General features: G+C 42.1%; 1 protein-coding gene across 1 annotated transcript; it reads left to right on the forward strand.

Moving 5' to 3' along the window:
• The first annotated feature begins 1,525 nt into the window (after positions 1-1,525).
• On the forward strand, positions 1,526-20,973 carry sfrp1a (secreted frizzled-related protein 1a). Its single transcript, XM_086112223.1, has 3 exons — positions 1,526-2,252; positions 7,679-7,759; positions 19,712-20,973. The coding sequence occupies exons 1-3, from the start codon at positions 1,727-1,729 to the stop codon at positions 20,035-20,037; spliced, it is 933 nt and encodes a 310-aa protein (XP_085968349.1). The 5' UTR covers positions 1,526-1,726; the 3' UTR covers positions 20,038-20,973.
• The last annotated feature ends 2,283 nt before the right edge of the window (positions 20,974-23,256 follow it).

Genomic DNA, 23,256 nt, shown 5'->3' on the forward strand with positions numbered 1-23,256 from the left:
TGTGTCCACATTTAAATAGAGATAATTCACACCTTTAGTCTTATCGCAGAACTACACACAGCTGTGAGGAGATGGACACTCGTGGGTCAGCAAATTGACTTTAGCCTCTGGTTTCTAATTAGGTCGGACAAAGTAGTACTTGAACAATGTGGAAGTCATGAATCACGCTTCATTCAGTTAACTATTTTGCATTTGATAAGCTAAGCACGGCTAGGATCCTTCTGTCACATTTGTTTATCGTGTAAAGAACACGGCTCGACTTTATTGCAACCTTGAGTTTTTTCCTTTTGTGTGTGAGCCAACATTGTAAAATCTCAGCACCGAGTCGCCGTGTGTTGGATTCTTCTCTCGGCAGAAAGATTTGCAGTACTTGATGAACACGAGAAAGAGTCATAAAATATTGCTTTCGCTTCAACTATGGCGATCTTGTATTGTGTGCGTACTCTACACCAACACATAACTAACTATTCTTTTTGGTGGGGATATACACTTTGCTACAGAGGCCATGCATATATTGGCACAGGTGTCTGTGTGCAACATCTTGATTGCAGTTTTCAATATGTATCAACCGAGGTTTTTTTTTGTTTGTTTGTTTGTTTTCCGCAATAGATATGAGCATTATTTGAAGGATTTTGGTGACCGATCTCAAAATACATCCATTCCCAAAAATCTTTTCATGGCACAGAAATGCATATCAGGAGAATATGTACCTTAACTTAAAGACAAAGTACTTTGTAGTCATGAAAATCTGTATGTGGAGTTAACCTATGGAACGTCCAAACATAGACCGATTCAAAAAGAAATATAAAATTACACTTTTTGAGAACGATAGGGAAGAAGAAGGTAACAATACTGACTACGGTATATGATTATTATCATCAATATTGTATTATGACTATTCTTGATATTGTCATGCAAACGTACACATGTGTAAGGTTATATGAATAAGGTACATTGTTTGTTATTTAAAAATTGGATAATAACGTTCATTATTAACAAGTGGGATATTAGTTGTACATCAGTAGCCTATTTTAGCTGTTTTAGATTAAAATGAAGTAATATTCAATGTAGTCTACTATACCATGTATCACTACAAATTTAAAAGTCTGGGTAGTGGATTGGAAAGTGGATAGCATTTGAGATACTGTGCACCGTACATAATATATTGGATCTGACTAGAAAGGCACTTCTATGTGCATGAAGGATCGAAAACTGCCATTTCAACCACTCAGACTGAAAATGAAACACGCCACTTATTGACGTCTCGGTATATTTCTCGAATGAACGTCTCTCCGCATTCTGACGGTCTCATGAGCAGAAGGCTTGAGGCCGTTCGTTGACCATTGTGAGATTTATTTTGGCATTTCTATTCTGCAGTTTGGTTTGACAGAGCAACTACAAGCGGGGGAGCAAAAGGAAGGGTAGGAAAGACTCCCGGGGAGTTTTTACACATTGGGTAATTAAGCGCTTTGACTGACAGCACAGTGCCAAAAGGCTGAAAGACGCTCTCGGATTGGCCAGCGCGCAACTTCACAATCACCTCTTGTGCGCTTGTGTCCGAGACTCACATCAGTTGAGCTCGGCAGAAGCCGCACACACGTTCGACAGGAGGGCGACACGGTCGAGGACCTTACCGAAGCGGATCTTTATTTGCAAACCTCCGTCGTCGTTCTCTGGTTTTCTTTCTGAAAGTGAGCCCACTGTTTCAAGTTCGCGAGAAGTCACAATGTGGGCTACTTCTCGGTCAGCTTTTGGGACGATCGGCTTGGCTCTGACCATGGCGCTCCTGACGGCGTGCGCAGCCTCCGAGTACGAGTATCTAAGCTGGAAGTCGTCGGACCCGTACAACGTCGGACGCGGCTACGGAAAGCCCCCGCAGTGCGTGGACATCCCCGACGACCTGCGGCTGTGCCACAACGTGGGCTACGCTCAGATGCTGTTGCCGAATCTGCTCGAGCATGAGACCATGGCCGAGGTGAAGCAACAGGCCAGCAGCTGGGTGCCCCTGGTGCACAAAAACTGCCACCCGGGCACGCAGGTATTTCTCTGCTCGCTCTTTGCGCCCGTGTGCCTGGAGCGACCGATCTACCCGTGCAGATGGCTGTGCGAGGCCGTGCGGGACAGCTGCACGCCCATCATGGAGGCGTTTGGCTTCCCCTGGCCGGAGATGCTCACCTGCGACAAATACCCACAAGACGATGTGTGCATCGCCATGACTCAACCCAACGCCACCGAATCCACGAAGCAGACAGGTAAGATCAGTCTTTACAACTCAATGTGTGTGTGTGTGCTTTGCAATTGTTGTTTTGGTCCCTCTTATCTACTTTTCCACTTCTCGAGTCAAGTTTTTCTACAGACCAGGGGCGATTCTAGGATCAGAGGTTTAGGGGTGTGACAGAGAAGGTCTATGGGTGCGACAAAGACTGGGAGGACAAGGGACTGTGGGTGGAGGTTGGGGTTGTGGGGGTGTGGAGGGTTCGTTGGCAGCTGTGCATCGACTGTAGGGGCATTTAACACCCCCCCCCCCCAAAAAAAATGTGCACAGAAAGTCTCCCGGTAAACCAAATCTGATTCAAGTTATTTAAATGATGAACACAGCACAGGTCAAAAGCTACGACATTGGAAAATCCCAATTTATGATAACCCTAATTTCTGGGGAGGACACCTTACTTTGCCGTAGCCCCTCAAAATAGACGTTGACAATATGCATGTTTCTGGGGTAAACCAACCTCCGACTAAATTGTGTTCCACTTTTCTTGAAAGGCAGCCTCTCCCCGTTGTTTTCCTCCTCAGAAAGTGGAATAAGCAAATCATAAATCATGTTGTTAATTAATAGTAATGAAGATGTCCACTGGTATATGTTAAGTGTCTGTATGGTTTTGAATGTGAGGATCAAAAAAAAAAAAAATCAACTAAATAGCCTATCGAGGTATCTCCCCGCTATCTCATTAACAGCAGCAAAAAAGCAGATAACTAAGCAACGGGGTTTATTTTTAACAAGCCAATACTGACACGTTCATCCAGTTCACGTACATCATCGTTGAAGGAAAGATCATTTGATCAAACACTCTTAGCTGTACCTTGCTCGTGTTTGTTGAAAAACAATCTTTTTCACATGAGGCTACCCGTATGCGGCCTTTAATGGCAATATTGTGTCGATACTGAGGAGAAGTTAAGAAATGTGTCGCATCCAGATTAAAGCAAGGATAGACTCACTTGCACTCTGATGGGACGTCGCGGAGGTAACAGACAGCTTGCTTCTCTCGCACTCGGCGCTCCAAAGCAGGGGTGCGAGGGGTGAGGTGGATCAAACCATTTTTCAAGCAAAAGGGAAGGTATTGAATTTTTTTTGAATGAAAAAAAAAATGGTTTTCACAATTTTCTAGCGTGTTAAAAAAAGAACACAGGAAATAAAGATCTAAAAAAAACTTGACAGTGCTATCATTAAATAAAGGATATCTTAATTCTCTTTAGGTTTGCTTCAGCTAGGGGTGTCCTGATACAACTTTTTTCACTTCCGATACAATCCCGATATTGTGGCCTAGAGTACAGTCCGATACCGATATCGTGCGATATAATATCAGGAGGAATGATACATGCTCTTATTTATTTTTTAGTATGAAATATTAGAAGAGATTTGATCAAGTGAAACTGTTCAAACATAAAACAAAAGTCAGCGGCAGTAGGTATGAGAAAGTCTGACCCATATATTCTAAACAGCTACATGAATTTGACCGCAAACATAAGAATGTACTGCACTTGAATTAAATCAATCCAACGTAAGGTTGGGCTCTTGACTAAGTTTTTGTCTTAACTCATTCACTCCCAAAGACGTTTTTAAACGTCTTTTCAGACTTGCTCCAGAATTGGCTGGTACTGAATGAGTTAATTGTACTGGCGTGCCCAACTTTTTTTTTTCTTGGTTGCACCTGCGCTAAGGTTAGAACATTTCACAGAGCTGCCAATTTTCAAAAGTGCAAGACTCCAAACATTTTACTACTAATGGGCATTTTCCTGTGAGACATTTTCAGGAACCAAAATGAAAACAAATGATTAAAAATATTACTCAACATAGTTGGACTTCAACGACCTGTGATAAGTATTAACTACCAGGATGTCAGCAGGACACGGTGCAGTGTCCCGACAGCATAATCTGGCAATGAAATTTAATTTTGTGCCACGGTCAGCCTCTAGTGCAGTTAGATTGAAGCGTCGGGATTTCTGAGTGTTTAGCCAGGTTCCATGATTAAAAAAACGCAACCGCCCCGAACAAAGCGATTTCCCGCTAGTCGTTATTCCAGATCACCCATTTTGTATGTTATGAATCTGCCGTTAGAGCTGTACAGAGGCTTGACAGCGGAGGCTTGCGTAGCCAGCTTTTAGCTGAGACAATTAGCTCAGCTCCACAGCCCCACTTTTATTTACATATCCTCCGCCGCTTAAAGGGGCTACCAGACCCGGCAACAATCCACAAATATCCTGCTGCTCACGCCATCTTGTCCAGGATGTTCAAAGTGTTGTGAAGAGTAGCTAAATTTGTATTGTAATCTAATGTTGATTAAGTCCACTTGATTATAGTATCCAGCAGAGAGATAAAATCACAGTGAAAAATAAAAAAGCACGGCTCGGTTGTCCTCACTCTCCGACCGGTGGGAGTACAATTGTCGTGCTGGGTGACCGCCGAGGTCGACTCAGCCACAGCTGTCATTCAAGTGAACATCAGCAGTGTGTGCACTCGTGAACCTTTTTTTTTTTTTTTTACTCCAAGCTTCAATATTTATAATAAAAATGTTTCTTTAAAGTCGGGCAGACTACAGCTGTGGGTACATCATTTTTTTTCACTCGGCACATCTTGAAATTCAGGGGCTCGATATGCATATAAAGTGTGGTTCAAATTCAATAAAATACACACTTTAGATCCTATTTTAGATCATATGTATGCAACATTATCCTGAAAAACTCCAGTCGCTGTTTCACACTTAGGCACGTACGGCCTGTACGAGGGATTACTTTAAAAAAAAAAAATTCAGATCTCACTCTAAAACAATGTAAGCAGTTCATTCGTTCATTTTGTTTGCCTTTAAAATGATCATTGCCCTAATCAGTGATCCATTTCGTGTAATATGGGCCCCATCTTCTGTGTAACAATGATTACATTTACATGTAATCAAATAGCCTTTTTTGAAAGGCCATGTAAGCACATGCAAAAACGCGAAGATGCTCATGTGATATTTTAAAATCCAGATAAGACCCCTTTTACCCCTTTTCTAACCCAAATAACAGCACAGAAGCTCTCTTTTGGAACGAGGAGAAAACCGATGGCTTTATTCCTGTGGTGAATGGCATGAATAGAATGTGTTGGATTGACGGTAGAAAGTAAGAAGAGGAAATGACGTCTTTTAGCTTCATGACATTATCCATACGTCGTGGTTTTTATATCGGGATATTTCAACTGATCACAATGCCCATATATACTGGAGTAACTCTGTCTGCTGACGCATGTAACCAGGTTATTCCGAACGATTCAAAAAGCTGAATTTTCACCTTTACCCAAATATCGCCTACATGTAAACATAGCCCGGGAAGTAACCAACATTAAAAGAATTTGAAGTCAAAGTACCCTGCTGAAAAAACAAGCAGCGACCACTTTTGTCACCCTGTAAAATGTGACACTGCTGCAGATAAATTGGCTTGATACTGTTGTTTCAGGAGTGAAGGTGTGAAGATGTAAAGCCAAACACAAACAAAGCGAGCGCAACCTTTTGTTTTGGAAGGACAACCCACATCTGACATGGTAGTAGGTTCTTATTTTGAATAGAAGGACATGGAACCATGACCATCCAAAGCTGTCAGCAAGCTGCTAACTTAGCGTGATGGATGACCGAAAAGCTCATTTTATGCGTTGTGTTTATTGAGTAGCAAAGAACAATGCTGGGTCAAAGCCCACGAAAAAAAAAAAAGAATAGCTCTGTCTGTTAAGTAAACCATTCAATGACCAATTAAGCGAAACAGGAAAACGACCCACATCTTTTTTCAATATTTCATCAAGGGAGACTTTCAAATTCGGAAGTTTGTGAATTTCTTAAGCAATCTTGAAGCAAGCCGCCAAAGACATGGCGAGCCCCACCAAGTATCCACCCCTCCCTGTGACCCCACCCGCAGCCCACCCCACCCAGAGCCATCATCCATTACTAATGGCTCTTTGCCTGCTCATTGCCCAAACCTGTAGAGACTCCCTGGTCTGAGGCTGACTCACACACCTCACACAGAATCAATGGAGGGGAGGGCAGGGGGTTCTGTTCCCAGCCCGAGCCAAGTTGACAAATACCAGAGGAACCTTGAAAGATGGCCAAAACCACCAAGTCTGGGGAAAGACAAAGTGTGGGTTGATTATAAACGTAGGTTTGCTGTTGTGTTGCTCTGCCCCTGCCACAAGCCTCCAGTGAGGTCTACACCCGGGGTAGGGAATGTACAGCCATCTCATTCATTTTCAAACCTAACATAAAGAGGGCTTTCCGTCATCACATCGTCAACTCACTTAGATTTCCATCTGACGCTTTAACGACACCACTTGAAGGCTTTTTCACACTGCATGTAAGCTCTAAATGGGGTGACTGTGCATCTTCCAGCATTTACACAGTGCTCACTCTATCTGAAAAGAGGACATGGCTCTGTGTGTGTGTGTGTGTGTGTGTGGGTGTGTGTGTGTGTGTGTGTGTGTGTGTGTGTGTGTGTGTGTGTGTGCGTGTGTGCACATGTGTGTGTGTGTGTGTGTGTCAAGGGGGCGGGTGTTATTGACTGACACGTTGGTATGGATAGAGGCCTGTTTTTCTAAAAAGAAAACCCCTCCCCATTTGAAAGTTCACGGGACCACACAGATGTCCCCATTCTACAGACATCACCTGTTATCATTCGTTGTCGCTGTCGAGAAACAAACCAGGGCACACTCGGAGTTCCTGCTAGGTGTATTGAACTTCACCACGGGCATCTGCATTCCAATGGATCCTCTCAGCTTTCCATCATTATTGTAAGCAGAGAACTGCTAACAGTGCTTCCCACTCTCCTGTTGCAACATAAAATGTGGTGATAATTGATTTGAAAGGAGAAAGCATATCAAAAAGTGCAAAGGGACTGTGACACTCTGTAAGCAGCGTCTGTTTTCACAAGCCCTTTACACCTGGGTGTCGCTGTGACAAACGTTTGTGAAACACATGTAATGGACAACTGGCAATGGAGAGAAAACTATTTGTTTACCCCCCCCCACCCCACCCCACCCCCTCCTATCCCCGCCCCAACACCACCACCACCATTTTACCCCGGTGTGATTGTGAAATGCTGCGGGTAGTTTGGTTAAATAGGAAGCACACTTTTAACCACGTGCGATCGGCATGTAAAAAACATTGCTTTCTGCCTCTTTTAGTCACAGCTGGCCATAAAAGATGAAAACATTCCTTGCTGTGGTCAGTTTAGAAAGGCCTACCCAGTTTAAAAGACAAACTCCAGAGAGTTTAAATAATTAGATATGATTTGGTCATGCAGCCAAATTGCTGTGCGGTCATAATTGTGTAGATGAATACGTTTCATTTATTGGTGTGGACTAAAATTGATCTTGTCTGATTGCGACTGTAATTTTCATGTCATTGTACTTTAACTACTTTGTCCCCACATTGCTCCACAGGTTATTCTCCCATTTGCCCTCCCTGCGACAATGAAATGAAAACCGACGCCATGCTGGATCATATGTGTGCCAGCGAATTTGGTAAGGATGCTGTGACACTCTGTCATTTACACTCACATCAAATATATCCATCATTTTACAGTCAGCGGCATTTTTTTTTTAATCTTCTCTCATTGATCTTGGAACCAGCTCCTGACCGTTTTACATAGACTGTTTTCAGTATGTCAAGCAACATATATGTATCTTTTTTTTTTTTTTAAAGTGCAACCTCCGTTAGGCAACCTTTGTTTCTACAAAAAAACAAAACAAAAAAAACAACAACAGCTCTCGGCTTTTATCATATGGTCACATCCCAGTTGGCTGGATTGGGAGAGGATTGTGTTCAGTGGCTAATGAAGTGGGGTCGTTAAAGTCTTTATGTGATAGCTCCGCACAGCAGTAAAGTTGAATGTTTGTTTTGCTGTCTGGGCCAACTGTTGTTGAATATTACCCTCTTAGACTTCTGAATAAAATGCCGTTTGAAAGTGCTCTATAAATACGGTTGAGTTGAGAAATTGTAACTACCAGAAATCATACTAAGTGAAATAACTTCATAAAAATGTCATGCATGACCAAAACAGTACGAGGAAAATATTAGTCACATTACACCATCTGAAATCTTTGGAAGCATGGAACTGCCAATGGGGAGTAAACATTTTTGACTGGCAAATACAATAAAATATATTTGGAAATATATTTAAACATATTTCTAAGCACGTTCTAACATATTCAAAATACATTTGCGCATACTTGGAAATATCTAATATATGTAATTGTATAATAAATGTATTTGCAAGTACAAAATACGTTTCAAGATATTTGAAAATACATTCATACATATTTGTGGGCAAAATGCTAAAATATTGCATTGCAAATGCAATTTCCCATAATGCCTTGGGGTAATTGCATGGGCAAACTTTGTGGCAGTGTGGGGAAAAAATGCAGAATGGAAGTCATGCACTGCGGACATAATATATGATAAAAAATTTTGAATGAAAAAATTTTAAAAAGAAGCTAAGTTTTCAGCATTTAATCGACATGTTTGAACACATTTGCAAAAATGTTTAAATTCCATTTAAAGTTCCATTTTTATTTAATTCATATTGTGCATAACAGCAAACTGTGTTTTCTTGTTGAGAAGCAAAGCAAAATGTATTTAAAAAAAAAAAGATCTGTAATTGTGCAGATCTCAAAAGTCAAAATCAATACTCAGTACTATATTCAGAAAGCAAATAAATAATATGACTGATATAAATATTTTATATGACTTGTTTATCCATTTATTTTAAATTAATTTAATTAACTTTCATATGCCACTCCTCCTGGCTAACATATGGCACAGCATACCTTATTTCAATTTGTTTAACAAGTAGGTTCTTATTAATTTGCCTGACAGTTTGTTGATCATAGTTGGATGTTTTCCGCTTTAACGCGGTTCCAGCCAGACCTCTGTGATAAAATATAACGATCTCTGAACGTCACAATACGATATTATCACAATATGAACCTCACGATACAATAATGATCACGATACTGTGGGGAGATTGGCGAAAAGCTCATGATACTGTGTAAAAACGCATGAGATAAAAAGCACAATGCTGTGTGCAGTCACAAGGAAATAGGATTGGCCGGTCATTTTATTGCCATGCGCTCCGATTGGCTCAGCGGCGAAAAGTATCATGGTCCATATAGCTCACAATGCTATGTTCATCTGAAACGGGTGAAACGTTTTTTTATGTCTTCCGGCAGTCGGCGAGGTACCACATTAACTTTTTGTTAGCCAATCACGGGGCACTCAAAGACAAACAACCATTCACACTCACAATCAAACAATACTTTGCGGATGAAAAAACATGAGACGTTTAAAGGCTCATATTCGGCTTTTTACTTGAGACTCATCTCATTTCTTTTCGAGTTGCAGTTGTGTAGGTCCTCAATCGCTGACAACTCTTCTGTTTACATGCGAGCACCTCCCTCCAGAGGGGATTGGCAGCATAGTGAGTTGGGATGAAGTAGAAATGTTTTTAGATGGCTGTTGAAAGCTTTGATCCTCGATTCCGTCATTTCATTCGTCGTCTACTGCAGATGACATACATGCACGTCATTGATGCGGTTCCAATACAAGCAATTTAATCAGAATACGGCGCTCATGTCGGAATGTTTATGAGATGGTGCACATTGAGAGTTGACCTGGTTGCCATGCAACACACTGCCTTCAAATAATCCCCTCCTCCCCAAAAATTCCCCCCAAAATTATCACGATGACCGTTTTGTGTGTGATCAGTTCCTCAACTCGAAATCCACAGGTGCTGATCCTTTTTTTCCACCAAGTAAAATGATACCGTCATGTCGACGGTCGTCCGTCATTGTAATGTAGTAGGGGTACATATACAGATCTTTGGCACTCGGTGAGCGTATATGGGAGAGGTGTTTATAGCGTTAGGGTTAAAATTTCACAAGATGTCCTTACCTCCAATCGTTTTCCAACTGTTCCAGAACATTTGGGGCAAATATCTTTTTCTTCAGTTACTGGTTGCTACGGACCTTTGGAAGATGTCTGTACCAAAACCTTAAATGTGTTTTTCCTCATAACTAGGGATTTCAACTTAGCAACATTAAAATTGCTGAAACTTCATCAATGTTTGAGGTACGCCCATGTATTACACTGTATATAATTTTAAAGGGAATTGAGCTGAACTTTTAGAATTAGAAGAGATGAAAAGCTCAATTCACATTTTAGAACCCATGAGGACTATCTAGATCTCTCTCTGTCTCTTTCTCTCTCTCTCTCATATATTTATTTATTTATGTATGTATGTATGTATACATATATACATACATTTTGTATGTATGTCTGTACATACATAAATTTTGCCTGGACGAAACCGTCCAGGCAAAATGGACAAGGACTGTTTAATCACTCCTTCTCTCAGAAATGTTCACAAACATGTGGATTGCCTGCCTTTATTGTACATCTACTGCAGGCACACAGGATCAACAAATTTTGCATCAGTCCACTTTTTGTAAAAATTGTGGTCTAACATGCCAGCGTATACCTTGTTTGGTGTTTCTGGTTGATCCCTTGCAAGTTGTTCTTCATGTCCTTCTCATTGTCCCATGTGAGTTTATTGCCCAGCAGTAAATCACACACATTACATCTCATTGGAGCTATCATGGTCGTAACAGTGTGCTGAAAGTGTTGCCATAAAAGTATGTATGTATGTATACAGGGTGACCCAAAAAAATGGGCCCCAACTCTAATTAGGCCCCGTTTCTTTGTGTTTTGTCCGAATGAAATGAAACTTTGGCCATAACTAGTTTATTATATTCAAAACATCACATCAAAACACTAGGGTCTTTGGCCTTTTTTTCTCCGTTCTACAGATGGCCTCCATTTAGCTCCGTGCATCCATGACGTTCTTACAGACTGAATTGGTAATGGCTCTCATCTCCTCCCTGATGGCTTTCTTGAGTTCCGTGATGGTTCTGGGTTTCCCTGCGTAGACGCTGTCCTTAAGATAGCCCCAAAGAAAAAAATCTGGGGGGCTTAGGCCCGGGCCACTCAAAATGAGTCTTGAGACTGATCACTCGGCCTCCGAAGTTCTCTTTCAGCCAATCTCGGGACAGGTTTGAGGTGTGAGAACTTGCTCCGTCTTGCTGGAACCAGAAATCTCGGCCAGAGGCATCATTGGACCAATCTTCATCGAAGAATCTGGCGCAGCAGTGACAGTCACCAAGGAGCGGTATGTGGAGGTCCTCAAAACCTTCAAGACTGAGCTCCAGACCATCTACCCGTCGCTCATGAGCAAGTTCTGGTTCCAGCAAGACGGAGCAAGTTCTCTTCACAGGAATCTGTCTGTGCATTGCGGCGGACATATTGCAATCTGGAAGACAAGTATTGAAGACTAATAGATGTGCACATTCATCACGTTGAAGGTTTATCTGCCCAATTGGGATGGAGTCCTCCAGATGGAGTGCAACATAAACAAATCATTCTGAAAAGGAAGTAACTGGAAGTATTTGATTTTAGTTCGAAAAAGAAGCATCAACAAACTTGTATATTTATTCATTCGCTGCTCCAAAGTATATTGGCAAGCCGACTTCCACATTCCCTATCGAGGTAACATGAATATTAAAAACAGACTTTCTCCCTTGTCCCATCTGAGGTTGAAAGTCATTGTTCAATGTTTAACCTTGTTTAGACTGGTGATGAGCCTTGCCCTTTTGGCATTTGTGTTGTCATTGGCTATAAACAACGGTGGCACATTATTTTCGAGTTGAATCCTGGAGAAAATGTGTTTTTGGTTCCTAGTTAAAGGTTGAGACGTGAGTTGACGCAGACAAGTTAAGCTCCGGTGAACAGGACGAAACACCGCAGTGCTTCAGAAACACATCTTTAGGAGATCTCAAAAAGGCTACTTTGATCCCGGTGTGGCGTGGTGTAATTGCGATGCAGTATCAAGTAATGTACAGCCTGACAGCAGATAGCATTTTTTTGCAGCATCTCGGCCAAACATCTGTTTCTTCTTCCAGCTGGCCAACTGAGAGTGTTTCTTGTAGGACGCTCAAACTGCAAAATATTTCCAACTGTGCTTGGAGCCAAACATGACTTCATGGCATGTATTCGGGAAACCAATTAAATACACGCAAATTACAAAAGACCCTCACAAAGATTATGACGTTTTTCACACCTACGGCATGTAATGTGCTCGGTTTTGAATTGACAACAGGGAATGGAGACAGCAGGATTTGGAACCGATTTTACAAGCTGACTTTACAGACAGCCTTGTCTATTTTGTTTGGAATGAACCATAAAATAGATATGTATTCAAGACTTCCTGTTCTTTTCTGTGCAACAATGAGATGGATAAGCACGCCGAGTTTTCAAGAATGAGTCACTGACTTTTGGCAGAAATCCTTATTAAATATACCCTCTCTGGCAGTGGATTGGCCTATTTATCCACTGAAAATCTCACTTACTGGAAATGGTTGTAAACCTGTTTTCATTTAGAGGTGGAAGTTAAATAGTTGTTGTTGGTGGTTTGTTTTTGGTATCCCCCTCAACATTTTTACACATGCACATGAATGATTCCTTCTCAATGCACAGGCACGTCCCCATGTGGTTTGACCTCACTAAGAGCAGAATCTAACGAAGCCAAGTCAGCTTTTGATGAAAAGAAGTCAAATGTCAGGAAGGAATCTTATACTTGCTCTGCTGCCAATGGATCAGAATGGTTGTCGAAAAAGTTACGCTTTTAAGTCATTCCCTCAACACTATCACACTCCCTAATGTCTCGGGGATCCTGATGAATTTCCCTCTGTCAGACACAAATCCACACGGCACTCAGCTCTGAACAGATTTATAGCCTGTCCCACTCCACACTTTGTTCCCACCGCAATTTATCTCTCCGCGCTTCGAGTTTTATGGAACTTCATTGCACCCAAAACTCCCAACACCCTTCAATTAAATCCCTCCTCTGCTTTGGACAGCTCACTTTGTTGTCATTGCCAAATTGCTTTTCCCCCCTCCCCCTACCCCTTTGTTGATACAGTGAACAGGGCCGTTCCGTACTGCAGGACGGATCACTTAAGTCACTTGGATAAGCCATGTTGCCCTTCATTGTGAATGGGAGACAACACACACCCTCCTGTTAGGCTTCAGCTCTCGGCAGCCATAAAGACAAACTAAACTACCAGAAAAAGACTTGTGTCAGGCAGCAGCGGACAACAATAATAAAGCAAAGCACCCGGTGATGTAGGATACAGTCTGTTTAATGTTTGTTATATGCATTGTGAAAATAGCAGGAGATGAGACAGTGTGCTCCCGTTAATTAATTCATGGCAATAGACCAATGTGTGCGGCTTAACACACAGTTTTAAATCATTTGAACACAAGTTCAAGTTTAATCATATGAAAGTGGGGCTGTATTTGGTATTTTTCCCTTTTGTGTGTGTTGTGTCACAAATCCTTTGGTGGTTCTTAACCTTGTTAGAGGTACTGAAGTACAAGTTCATGAGTGAAAAATAAAAATATGATTTTTTTACAAATTCAAGATGTTAAAAAACGTATTTATTAAAAACAGAAAAAAGTCAATACAATTTCAAGACTTATACGTTTTTTTAAAATTATGTGCAAAATAAACCGTGCATGATGTTCGACCATGACAGTCACACTTTGACTCCAGAGCGAACTAAATTTCCTGCAGCACTGATTGGACAAGCAATGTCATGTGATCATCTGCAGTCAGTGATGGCCAGGTGGGCGTGTCATAACTAATTAACATGTTGTGTCGGCTGTGTCTAAACCTCCATGACACACCGACACCCAATGTAATGTATCTATCCATCCATCCATTTTCTGATTCGCTAATCCTTACAAGAGTTGCAGGCGTGCTGGAGCCTATCGCAGCTGTCTTTGGGCAGTAGCTGAGATACACCCTGAACTGGTTGCTTGCCAATTATAGGGCACACATAGACAAATAAACATTCTTGCTCACAATTATGCCTACGGACAATATCGACTGTTCCATTAACCTGCCACACATGTTTTTGGAATGTGGGAGGAAACCGTAGTGCTCGGAGAAAACCCACGCAGGCGCGTGGAGAACATGCAAACTCCACACACAGGAAAGGCGAAGAAGGAATTGAGTACTGCACTGTGAGGCGGACGTGCTAAACAGTCTCGACCATTGTGCCGCCCTTTGTGCATCTATACTGGTGTTAATTCTGAAAGAATAAAGCTATCTCGTTTCCAGCCAATACGATGAAATAACTTGACCAAATGATATTCCATTTTTGATGTGAAATATGCAGCATCGGATTGTGTATTTCTGGAACAAAATACACTTTGGAAAACTAACGAACCAGGAAGTGCTCTTTTGCTCATGAACCACAACCGCATGAACAATCCTGGGAAATGGAAATATATGTCCTCCTGCCTGTCCTCCTGCCCCATCGTGTTTAAATTTTGTCTGGTGTCTCAATGGCTCCATTAACAAACGCTCTTTGCGAACATAAGAGCCATACCACGACCGGCTGGTGCTGGGGATTCATATCCGCACTCAGTCAGAAAGCTCATCTCTGGCTAAGCTTGTTACAAATAGTTGGGACTGTTTTATTATCACCTTCTTCGACTGTTTAATCACTCCTTCTCTCAGAAATGTTCACAAACATGTGGATTGCCTGCCTTTATTGTACATCTACTGCAGGCACACAGGGGTCGACAAATTTTGCATCAGTCCCCTTTTTGTAAAAATTGTGGTCTAACATGCCAGCGTATACCTTGTTTGGTGTTTCTGGTTGATCCCTTGCAAGTTTTTCTTCATGTCCTTCTCATTGTCCCATGTGAGTTTATTGCCCAGCAGTGAAAAGTGAAATACTGTATATCAATATGGAGGTGAATTTTGTAGCTCTTGCGTTTTTTCAAGCTAAAGTAATTACTCAACACCTTTACTCTCAGTGCAAAAGACTCACTCCAGAAGTTCCGGGAGGATTCCGAATGATCCAATGTTAAACTAAATTACTGATGATGATGAATACTGTCCACCTGTGTGGAATCAATCTCAGTATAAATGCACCTGTTCTGTGATAGTGTCAGAGGTAGGTCTGTTTACAGCGTAAATGGCATCATGAAGACCAAACACACAAGGCGGGTCTGAGATACTGTTGTGGAGTTTAAATCAGGCTTAGGGTGTACAGTGAAACCCCTCTACAACGAAACCTACATGGCAGGAAATACCCCCTAGTGTGAAAAAATCTTCATGCATTAACACCATTCCCACTTTCCTGCCCCCCTATACAACGAAAACAACCCCTGTTGCGAAATCCCCTTCTCTGCTCTTGCCTCTCGACGAGATTCACTACAATGAAGTGTAATCCAACAGTGACCTCTATTGCTTCGTTGGGAAACGGCAACAGCAACCACCACACTGGTTTACACATGCGCAGTAGTCCAGGAAGTATTTGTTATTGTTAGTTTCAGACGCAGCAAGAACGTTGCATTGCTAAAATGGCTACAAAACTGACCTTTGGATGTCAAGCAGCTAAGACAAGAAGAGGTCTGACGCTGGAAGAGAGGGTAAAAGTGATCAAAACGAAAGACGGAGGAAGCAAAATAAAAGACATTATCCAAGAAATTGATGTACCGTATTTTCACGACCATTCGACGCACCGTATGGTTGGGCGCAGTCTCATTAATGGGTGCTATTTCTGTATTTTACACATAGACAAAACGCACTGTATTATTGGGCGCAATTTTAAAGTGGTAAAACATATGCCAGCTTAAACATACGGCATGCATGCGCGCACGCTAAAAACACGTTAGCTTGTAGCATACGGTAGCATGCCAAGACATACAGATACAAGCTAAAAACACGTTTTTAAAAAGGCAACGAAGCAAAACTGAGTTCCGTTGTATTTTATTTAGCCATCGTACAATGTACTCACGTTTTTCGATCAATCATCACCCAGAAATCCATCAAAGTCCTCATCCTCTGTGTCAGAATTGAACAATTGTGCAAGTACCGGTAATCCATCAAAAACGCCGTGTTCCCTCTCGTTGTCAGTCACTCTCATTGCCATGTGGCTCCACAGAAATGATGCCGGCTTTGCCAAAAAGTCGAACAACAGTGCAAGCAGCCACGTTCGTCCAAGCAGCCACAATCCATTCGCAAATTGTGGCGTAACTCGCCCGGCACTGCCTCTGACTCTTTGTAAAGTTGTGTTTGCCATCGATCATTCATTGTTCCCATGCCGCTCGCAACTTTACTTTGAACGCCCGGTTGATGCCGATGTCCAGCGGTTGGACTTCTTTAGTCAAGCCTCTGGGAATAACGGCAAGATCAGAGTTCATTTGCTTGACTTTGTTTTTCACCGCTGCTGTGAGATGGGCACGCATGCCAAAAGCATAACCCATGGCTTGAAGTTTGAACTGAGCTTCGTAGGCGTGTCTCTTTGTAGAATTTATTTTCGGGGGTTCTTAGAAACCAAAACCGAAGTTGTTTTGCAAAAATGCACATAGCCACACTCTCTACAGGTGTTGGTACCTGCTTGTAGCGTCCCTTTAGCGTCCACTTACACGCCCACCCTTCACTCATTGGCGGACCGCTTCCCCGCATGCCTGTCACTCACGTCTGCCTTTTCTCTCTCTTTCTCTCCATATATGTATATATACACGCCCACCCTTCACTGATTGGCCGACTTCTTTGCCGCATGCCTGTCCACAGTCACTTCCGCCTTTTCTCTATATAAACAGCGTGTCGGCTGTCAGTCAGGTTTTGGAACTCAGCGCATAGACAAGACGCTCCGCATCATAAGGCGTCCTGTCCATTTTGGAGAAAATTTTAGACTTTTAATGGCGCCTTATAGTCGTGAAAATACGGTAAGTGAAAGTGAATGCTGATCGTAAATTCCCAATTTCTTTCCCTTTATTTTCTTTCTACACTGAATATATGGAGTGTCAAATAAGTGCACGCTCATACTTATGCACTATTGGAATAAAAATAAAGAGTACACATACGTTTGTATATGTGCGTGTGTGTGTGTGTGTGTGTGTGTGTGTGTGTTTGTGTTTACATCTGAGATCAAATTTGCTACAGTGAAAACCCCCCTGTTGTGAAAAATGTCTTGCTGCAAACATGATTTCGTTGTAGAGGAGTTTCACTGTAAAAGGATTTCACAAGCTTTGAACATCTTGCGCCCTGCGATTGGCTGGCAACCGGTTTAGGGTGTCCCCCGCCTACTGCCCGAAGACAGCTGGGATAGGCTCCAGCACCCCCCGCGACCCTAGTGAGGATGAAGCGGTTCGGAAGGTGAATGTGAATGTGAACATCTTGCAAGCAATCATATTGAAATGGAAAGTGTATGAGACCATTGCAGGCCCGGCCGTTCCTCTCAACTTTCTGCCCAAGCAAGGAGAGCACTGATCAGTGATGTAGCCAAGAGGCCCATGATCACTCGAGATTAATTGCAGAGATTGAGATCTGAAGTTGGGCAATCTGTCCATTGGACATCTATTAGTTGCATACTGCGCAAATCTGGCCTTTATGGAAGAGTGGCAAGATGAAAGGCATTTCTCGAAGAGATCGATAAAAATATGTGTATTAAGTGTGCCATAAACCACCTGGGAGTCACACCAAACATGGGAGAAGATGCTCTGGTCAGATGAAACCAAAATGAACGTTTTGGGGCAAAATGCTAAACGTTGCGTTTGACATCAAAGGCACACTGCACATCACCCTGAACACGCCATCCCCTCTGTCAAGCACGGTGGTGACAGCGTTATGGTCGGCAGCTGCTTTTCTTTAGTAGGGACAAGGAAGAGAGTTCGAGTTGATGGGAAGATGGCTGGAGCCAAGTACAGGCACATTTTGGAGAAAATCTACAATGAAAAGGTTCAAAACTTAAGATATGCAGGTGTTACGATGGCCAAGTCAAAGTCCAGACCTGAATCCAATTGGGAATCTGTGGACAGATGTGAAAACTTCGGTTCACTAGTACTCTCCATCTAACCTGACTGAGCACGAGCTATTTTGCAAGCAAGAATGAGTAAAAATTTCACTCTCTAGATCCTTGAAAAACTGTTAGAGAATGCTCCAACAAACTTAACCGTAACTGCAGCAAAAGGTGGTTTTACAGAGTATTTGCTCAGGGGTGCCGAATAGCTTTGCAATCCTGATGTTTCAGGTTGTTTATTTCTTACAATAACGTTTTAAAGTCAAGTCAAGTCAGCTTTTTTGTCAAATATGCTCGATCACATCTCCTGTCCACATCATATGAATTTCATTCCACTTCTCGATTGTGTCCCACTTGGTGTTGATTCTTCACAGAAAATTCCAATTTGATCTCTTTTATGTTTGAAGCCTGAAATGTGGCAAAAAAAGTTCAAGGGGTCCACATACTTTCACAAGACACAGTCTATTCCGCACTTGGACTGAAGGGATTTAACCGGCACGGGGCAAAGAAAGTTCAGAATGTCAAAGGATTAACAGGACAAAGCATTTCTCCGGATGAAGTTGTTCAGAGGTGGGCTCAACCTCGTTTTATGACTCACTAATTATGAACGTGGTCCATTTTGTTTTCATTGAACACTAAGCCTCATCAGAGATTGTTGTTGAGACCAGGGACTGGGGATAAAAGTCCTAAATCCCTAACATGTGCACTCTTAATACTGGGGGAAACGGTGACTCTGCCCTCTCTTTCTTTTTTTATTTTTTATTTTTAACATTCTCATTGGCAATTATTTGAGTACAAATCCTTTGTTGCGATTTGGGGATTTTGATACTCTGTGGCCAGTCAAGAACAACAACAACAAAGAAAAAAAAGCAGTATAAAAAAACCCACTATGGGCGTTTTTCTTTTCCTTTTAATTACAAATCTTAAATTATTTGATGTAATGAATCAGTTCAGGGTGACTGAGTACAGCAAGGAAAACATCTGTAACGTTCCGTAATTGAGAGACATAACACAATTGGGCCACCACATATTGTTTAGGCTGCAACTCAGAAGGGAGACAGATTGTCTACAGCAGGGGTGCCCATTACGTCGATCCTGATCTACCGGTAGATCTAAGACAGGTCCCAAGTAGAGGAGTACTCCGAGGAGTACACGCACACGCGCGCACGCCGCACGCCGGTAAGGGTAGATCCCGGGAGGTTAGTTGATCGAAAAGTAGATCTTCGGTCCAAAAAGTTTGGGCACCCCTGGTCTACAGCTAAGATCATGGGCTTCAGTGCACTGAAGAATAGAGTCATATGGATGACATTTAAACATTTTGCATTTGCAACTGGAAAAAAACAGACACGCCTAAAAAAAAAACAACAAATGCGGATCAAGTAATTTCTGGTTGTAGAAAATGTCGGTTGGATCGAGTTTTATGTCTAAATGTTACGTTTTATCACTGGGGGGTTTTTCATCATATTTTCTGATTAGATTTCACAATATTATTCTCCGCGCGTAAGAAATGAACTGATGCGTGTAATCTTTCTTGTCGCGCAGCTTTTAAGACCAAGATCAAGGAGGTGAAGCGAGAGAACATGGACCGCAAGGTGATCTTTCAGAAGCGGAAGAAGATGCTGAAAGCCGGCAATCTGAAGAAGAAGGACATGAAGAAGCTGGTGATGTACTTGAAGAATGGTGCCGACTGCCCATGTCAGCAGCTGGACAATTTGGGTAACCAGTATCTGATCATGGGCCGGAAGGTTGACAAGCAGTACCTGCTCACGGGCATCCACAAGTGGGACAAGTCCAGAAAAGAGTTCAAAAAGGCCATTAAGAAACTCAAGACCCACAAATGCCCCGCATTTGCAAATGTCTTCAAATAAGTTGACCTCCCTCTATTTGGTCACTTCTTTTCCTTCATATGAACTTGCACAAGCATGAAACTCCAAAACGTTGCTTTTTAAAAAAAAAATGTTTTGTTTGTATTGATATATCTTTCTATGTTTACGTATATCCTTTGCAATGTGCTTTTTACACTTTTTGGATGAGAGATGACATCACCAATTGAAGAGTTACATTTCTTTATTTCTTCACTTGAGAAAGCTCTGCTTTCGTCTGTCCCAATTTCCATGTCGATGCTTTCTCAAATTTGGACATCAAGCGTGTCGGCCTATTTTACCTGATGGTGGCAGAACATTTTGATTTGAGAACTTCAAATGGTTCTGTGTGAATTTTAGTCATAGTTATGATGTAACAATCAAGCCTGGGTAACAGCTTGCTTGTTAATTTCTACATTCTTTTTTTTTTTTAATGAGAACTAGACCACAAAAGTGAGACTATTTGTTTTTTGTTATTATTACATACAAATTGTTAAGAATAAATTGTAAATGATTAGTGTAATGAGTGTTTTGTTATAAGTGTTTTGAGTTGTAAGAATTCAATCTCACATCATATTTTCAAAAGAATAAGTGCACAATGACTAAAGTCATGAGATGATTCAACCACTTAGCTTGTTTTCATCGTCAAGCTTCTTGCAACCTCTTTCAGGAACCCGAATTCCAATTGAAAAAATGTTTTGCCGGTGTGTCATGCACTCTTGACCAAATATTATTTGCCTCAAGCGCCACGGTGTATTTGCAGTAATCATTAAAAAGGTGAATTAAAAGCGTTTGGACTTTGACAGATTTCAGATGGAAAAGCGTGTCAGCAGTTGTCTTTTACTCGACGTGGATGGTCTGTTTTAGCACTATTTTGTGTGCGTTTCTGACTATGACATGTACATACAAATTTTACATAAATAAAGAAAACCTAAATTGTGACGTGTTTTATTTGTTTGCAGCTCAGTCTTATACAGTGCTCAAGTGGACAATAAGGATTGGTTGTTTGATATCATCAACTCAACTCCCAACCAACACCGCATCCAAAGTGCCTTACATGGAGCAAAAATAATTCATACAATAACAAACCATAAAACAATGAATTAATAGCAAAGACAGTGGAAAGCACAAAAACAGTAAAACTCAAAACCAAGTATCATGCTGAGTTAAAAGGCAAACAATAAAAATGAGTTTTAAGATGAGATTTAAAGATGGTAGCGGCGTGGGATCATCCGTTTGAATCGCTGTAGAAATTAATGAATTCTAAACAGGTGGCCCAGTGTTTAGCGTGTCGACCACACAGTGCAGAGGTACCGGGTTCAATCCCAGCTCTGGTCTCCCTGTGTGGGTTTTCTCCGGGTACTCCGGTTTCCTCCCACATTCCAAAAACACGCATGGCAGGCTGATTGAACACTCCAAATTGTCTCTTGGTGTAAGTGTGAGTGCGGATGGTTGTTCGTCTACATGTGCCCTGCTATTGGTTGACTACCGGTTCAGGGTGTCCCCTGCCTACTGCCCGAAAACAGCTGGGATCGACTCCAGCACCCCCCCCCCCCCCACCCCACGTGACCCTTGTGAGGATAAAGCGGGTCGGAAAATGAATGAATGAATTCTAAACATCATCGGGAACATATTTTTATAACACCTCTGGAACTATTGGAGGAAGAGGGTCATGCAGGTTCAAGGCTTTCTCCAATTGCCCACATCACATGCACGGCCGACGACATCATCCCCAATGAGAGACTTTGCAGATTTCTTGCCAGAACTCACCGAATCTATTTCTGTCTTCACAGTGTCAACCATGGTTTACTCGGGTGTACTTCACTCCAAATGCCCTGATTTTAATGCAATCGAGGGATGCCGCCATGAAAAGGCTCGTTCCATCCCACAACGGCGCAAATGCCCCATTACGCCGAATTATACTCGTGCAAAATTCCAAAAGAATGAAAACTCCACCCATGCGCAGTTAGACTTCACATTGCACTAGACTTGCGCTCGGCACGAAAATAGGCCCCCAAATGTCTTCATTCCATTTTAGAGCTGGATTTGTTGATAAAGGAGTGGTCAATGTGTGAAACAGCAGCAATTGTGAAGCTAACAGATGATGGAAGGCCTTGAGGAAGAAAGAAACCATTAACGGTAACAGTCTGATGACACACCGTCACCGTTCTGCGCTTGACATGCTCAGAAAGGTTGCACGCTGTCTGGGTCGCGTACGGACACACAGCAGCCAACACTGGCCTCAATTTTCATGTCCAACACCACAAGTCCTGTTCAAAATGCGGTCTAAACCTCTGCACAGAGGTTGGTTACACCGAGTGTTGGTATTTTCATGACAGGGCCATCTGCGCAGTTGTGTGAGTGAACACAGTCGCCGACTTGATTCGGCTCTCATTTTCTATAAATGCAGCACACGAGAAGTGCACTGTCATTAACATGGTGGAAGAAGAAACTCATGAGACAAATTGTGTTTGTAAGAAACCGCAAGCGGGCCTCAACGGGCGGACAATGTCAAGTAGGCCAGGGAGATGACACCTCGAAACTGTGTGGGCACTTAGAGACTGCCTTTCACCCCCGATCGCTCGTGTCAGCATGTGATCCCAGCCACAGAGCTGTGCCACAGCCAGGGGGATGATTTGAAAACATAATAAACATCGTCATAATCATGAGCTCAATGAGTTGATTTCTGATATGATTGAGAGAGTTCCCATACATGCAGTTAGTTGTCATGTTTATAAAATACAATACAATACAATACATCCGTCCATCCATCCATCCATTTTCTGATCCGCGTATCCCCACAAGGGTCGCGGGGCGTGCCGGAGCCTATCGCAGCTGTCGTCAGGCAGTCGGCGGGGGACACCCTGAACTGGTTGTCAGGCAATCGCAGAACCGGATTTAATTTCATGCATAATTTGATGTAGCAAGTATTTCATTTTTAGAACGTTTTTATTTTTACACTGTATGCATCTCTCTCTCTCTCTCTGTCTTTCTCTGCTATTGGGCCTGATTGCTTAATTACCCATCATGCAATTATTATTGCGTATTACAAGTTACCCATGTTACCTTAAATATTTAAAATAATAAAACAGTTCACACCACAGGAGAGCACGTCTCAAGGGCGATGCTTTGAAATCAATCATGTCATTTTTCTATATTTGCTTTCTGGTCTTTTGCTGAAAGGCTTGATTTACAGACGCTACTTGATTAATAAGCAAAAACACG

This window comes from Hippocampus guttulatus, chromosome 5, assembly GCF_054856545.1.
Source record: "Hippocampus guttulatus isolate MCC_2025c chromosome 5, RoL_Hgut_1.0, whole genome shotgun sequence".
Lineage (NCBI taxonomy): Eukaryota > Metazoa > Chordata > Actinopteri > Syngnathiformes > Syngnathidae > Hippocampus > Hippocampus guttulatus.

Bases quoted from the DNA above. Each gene is read 5' to 3' on its own strand.
- sfrp1a (XM_086112223.1), top strand. From the start codon at position 1,727: ATGTGGGCTACTTCTCGGTCAGCTTTTGGGACGATCGGCTTGGCTCTG. The intron at 2,253-7,678 runs GTAAGATCAGTC...ATTGCTCCACAG, and splicing joins CGAATCCACGAAGCAGACAG to GTTATTCTCCCATTTGCCCT. The intron at 7,760-19,711 runs GTAAGGATGCTG...CTTGTCGCGCAG, and splicing joins TATGTGTGCCAGCGAATTTG to CTTTTAAGACCAAGATCAAG.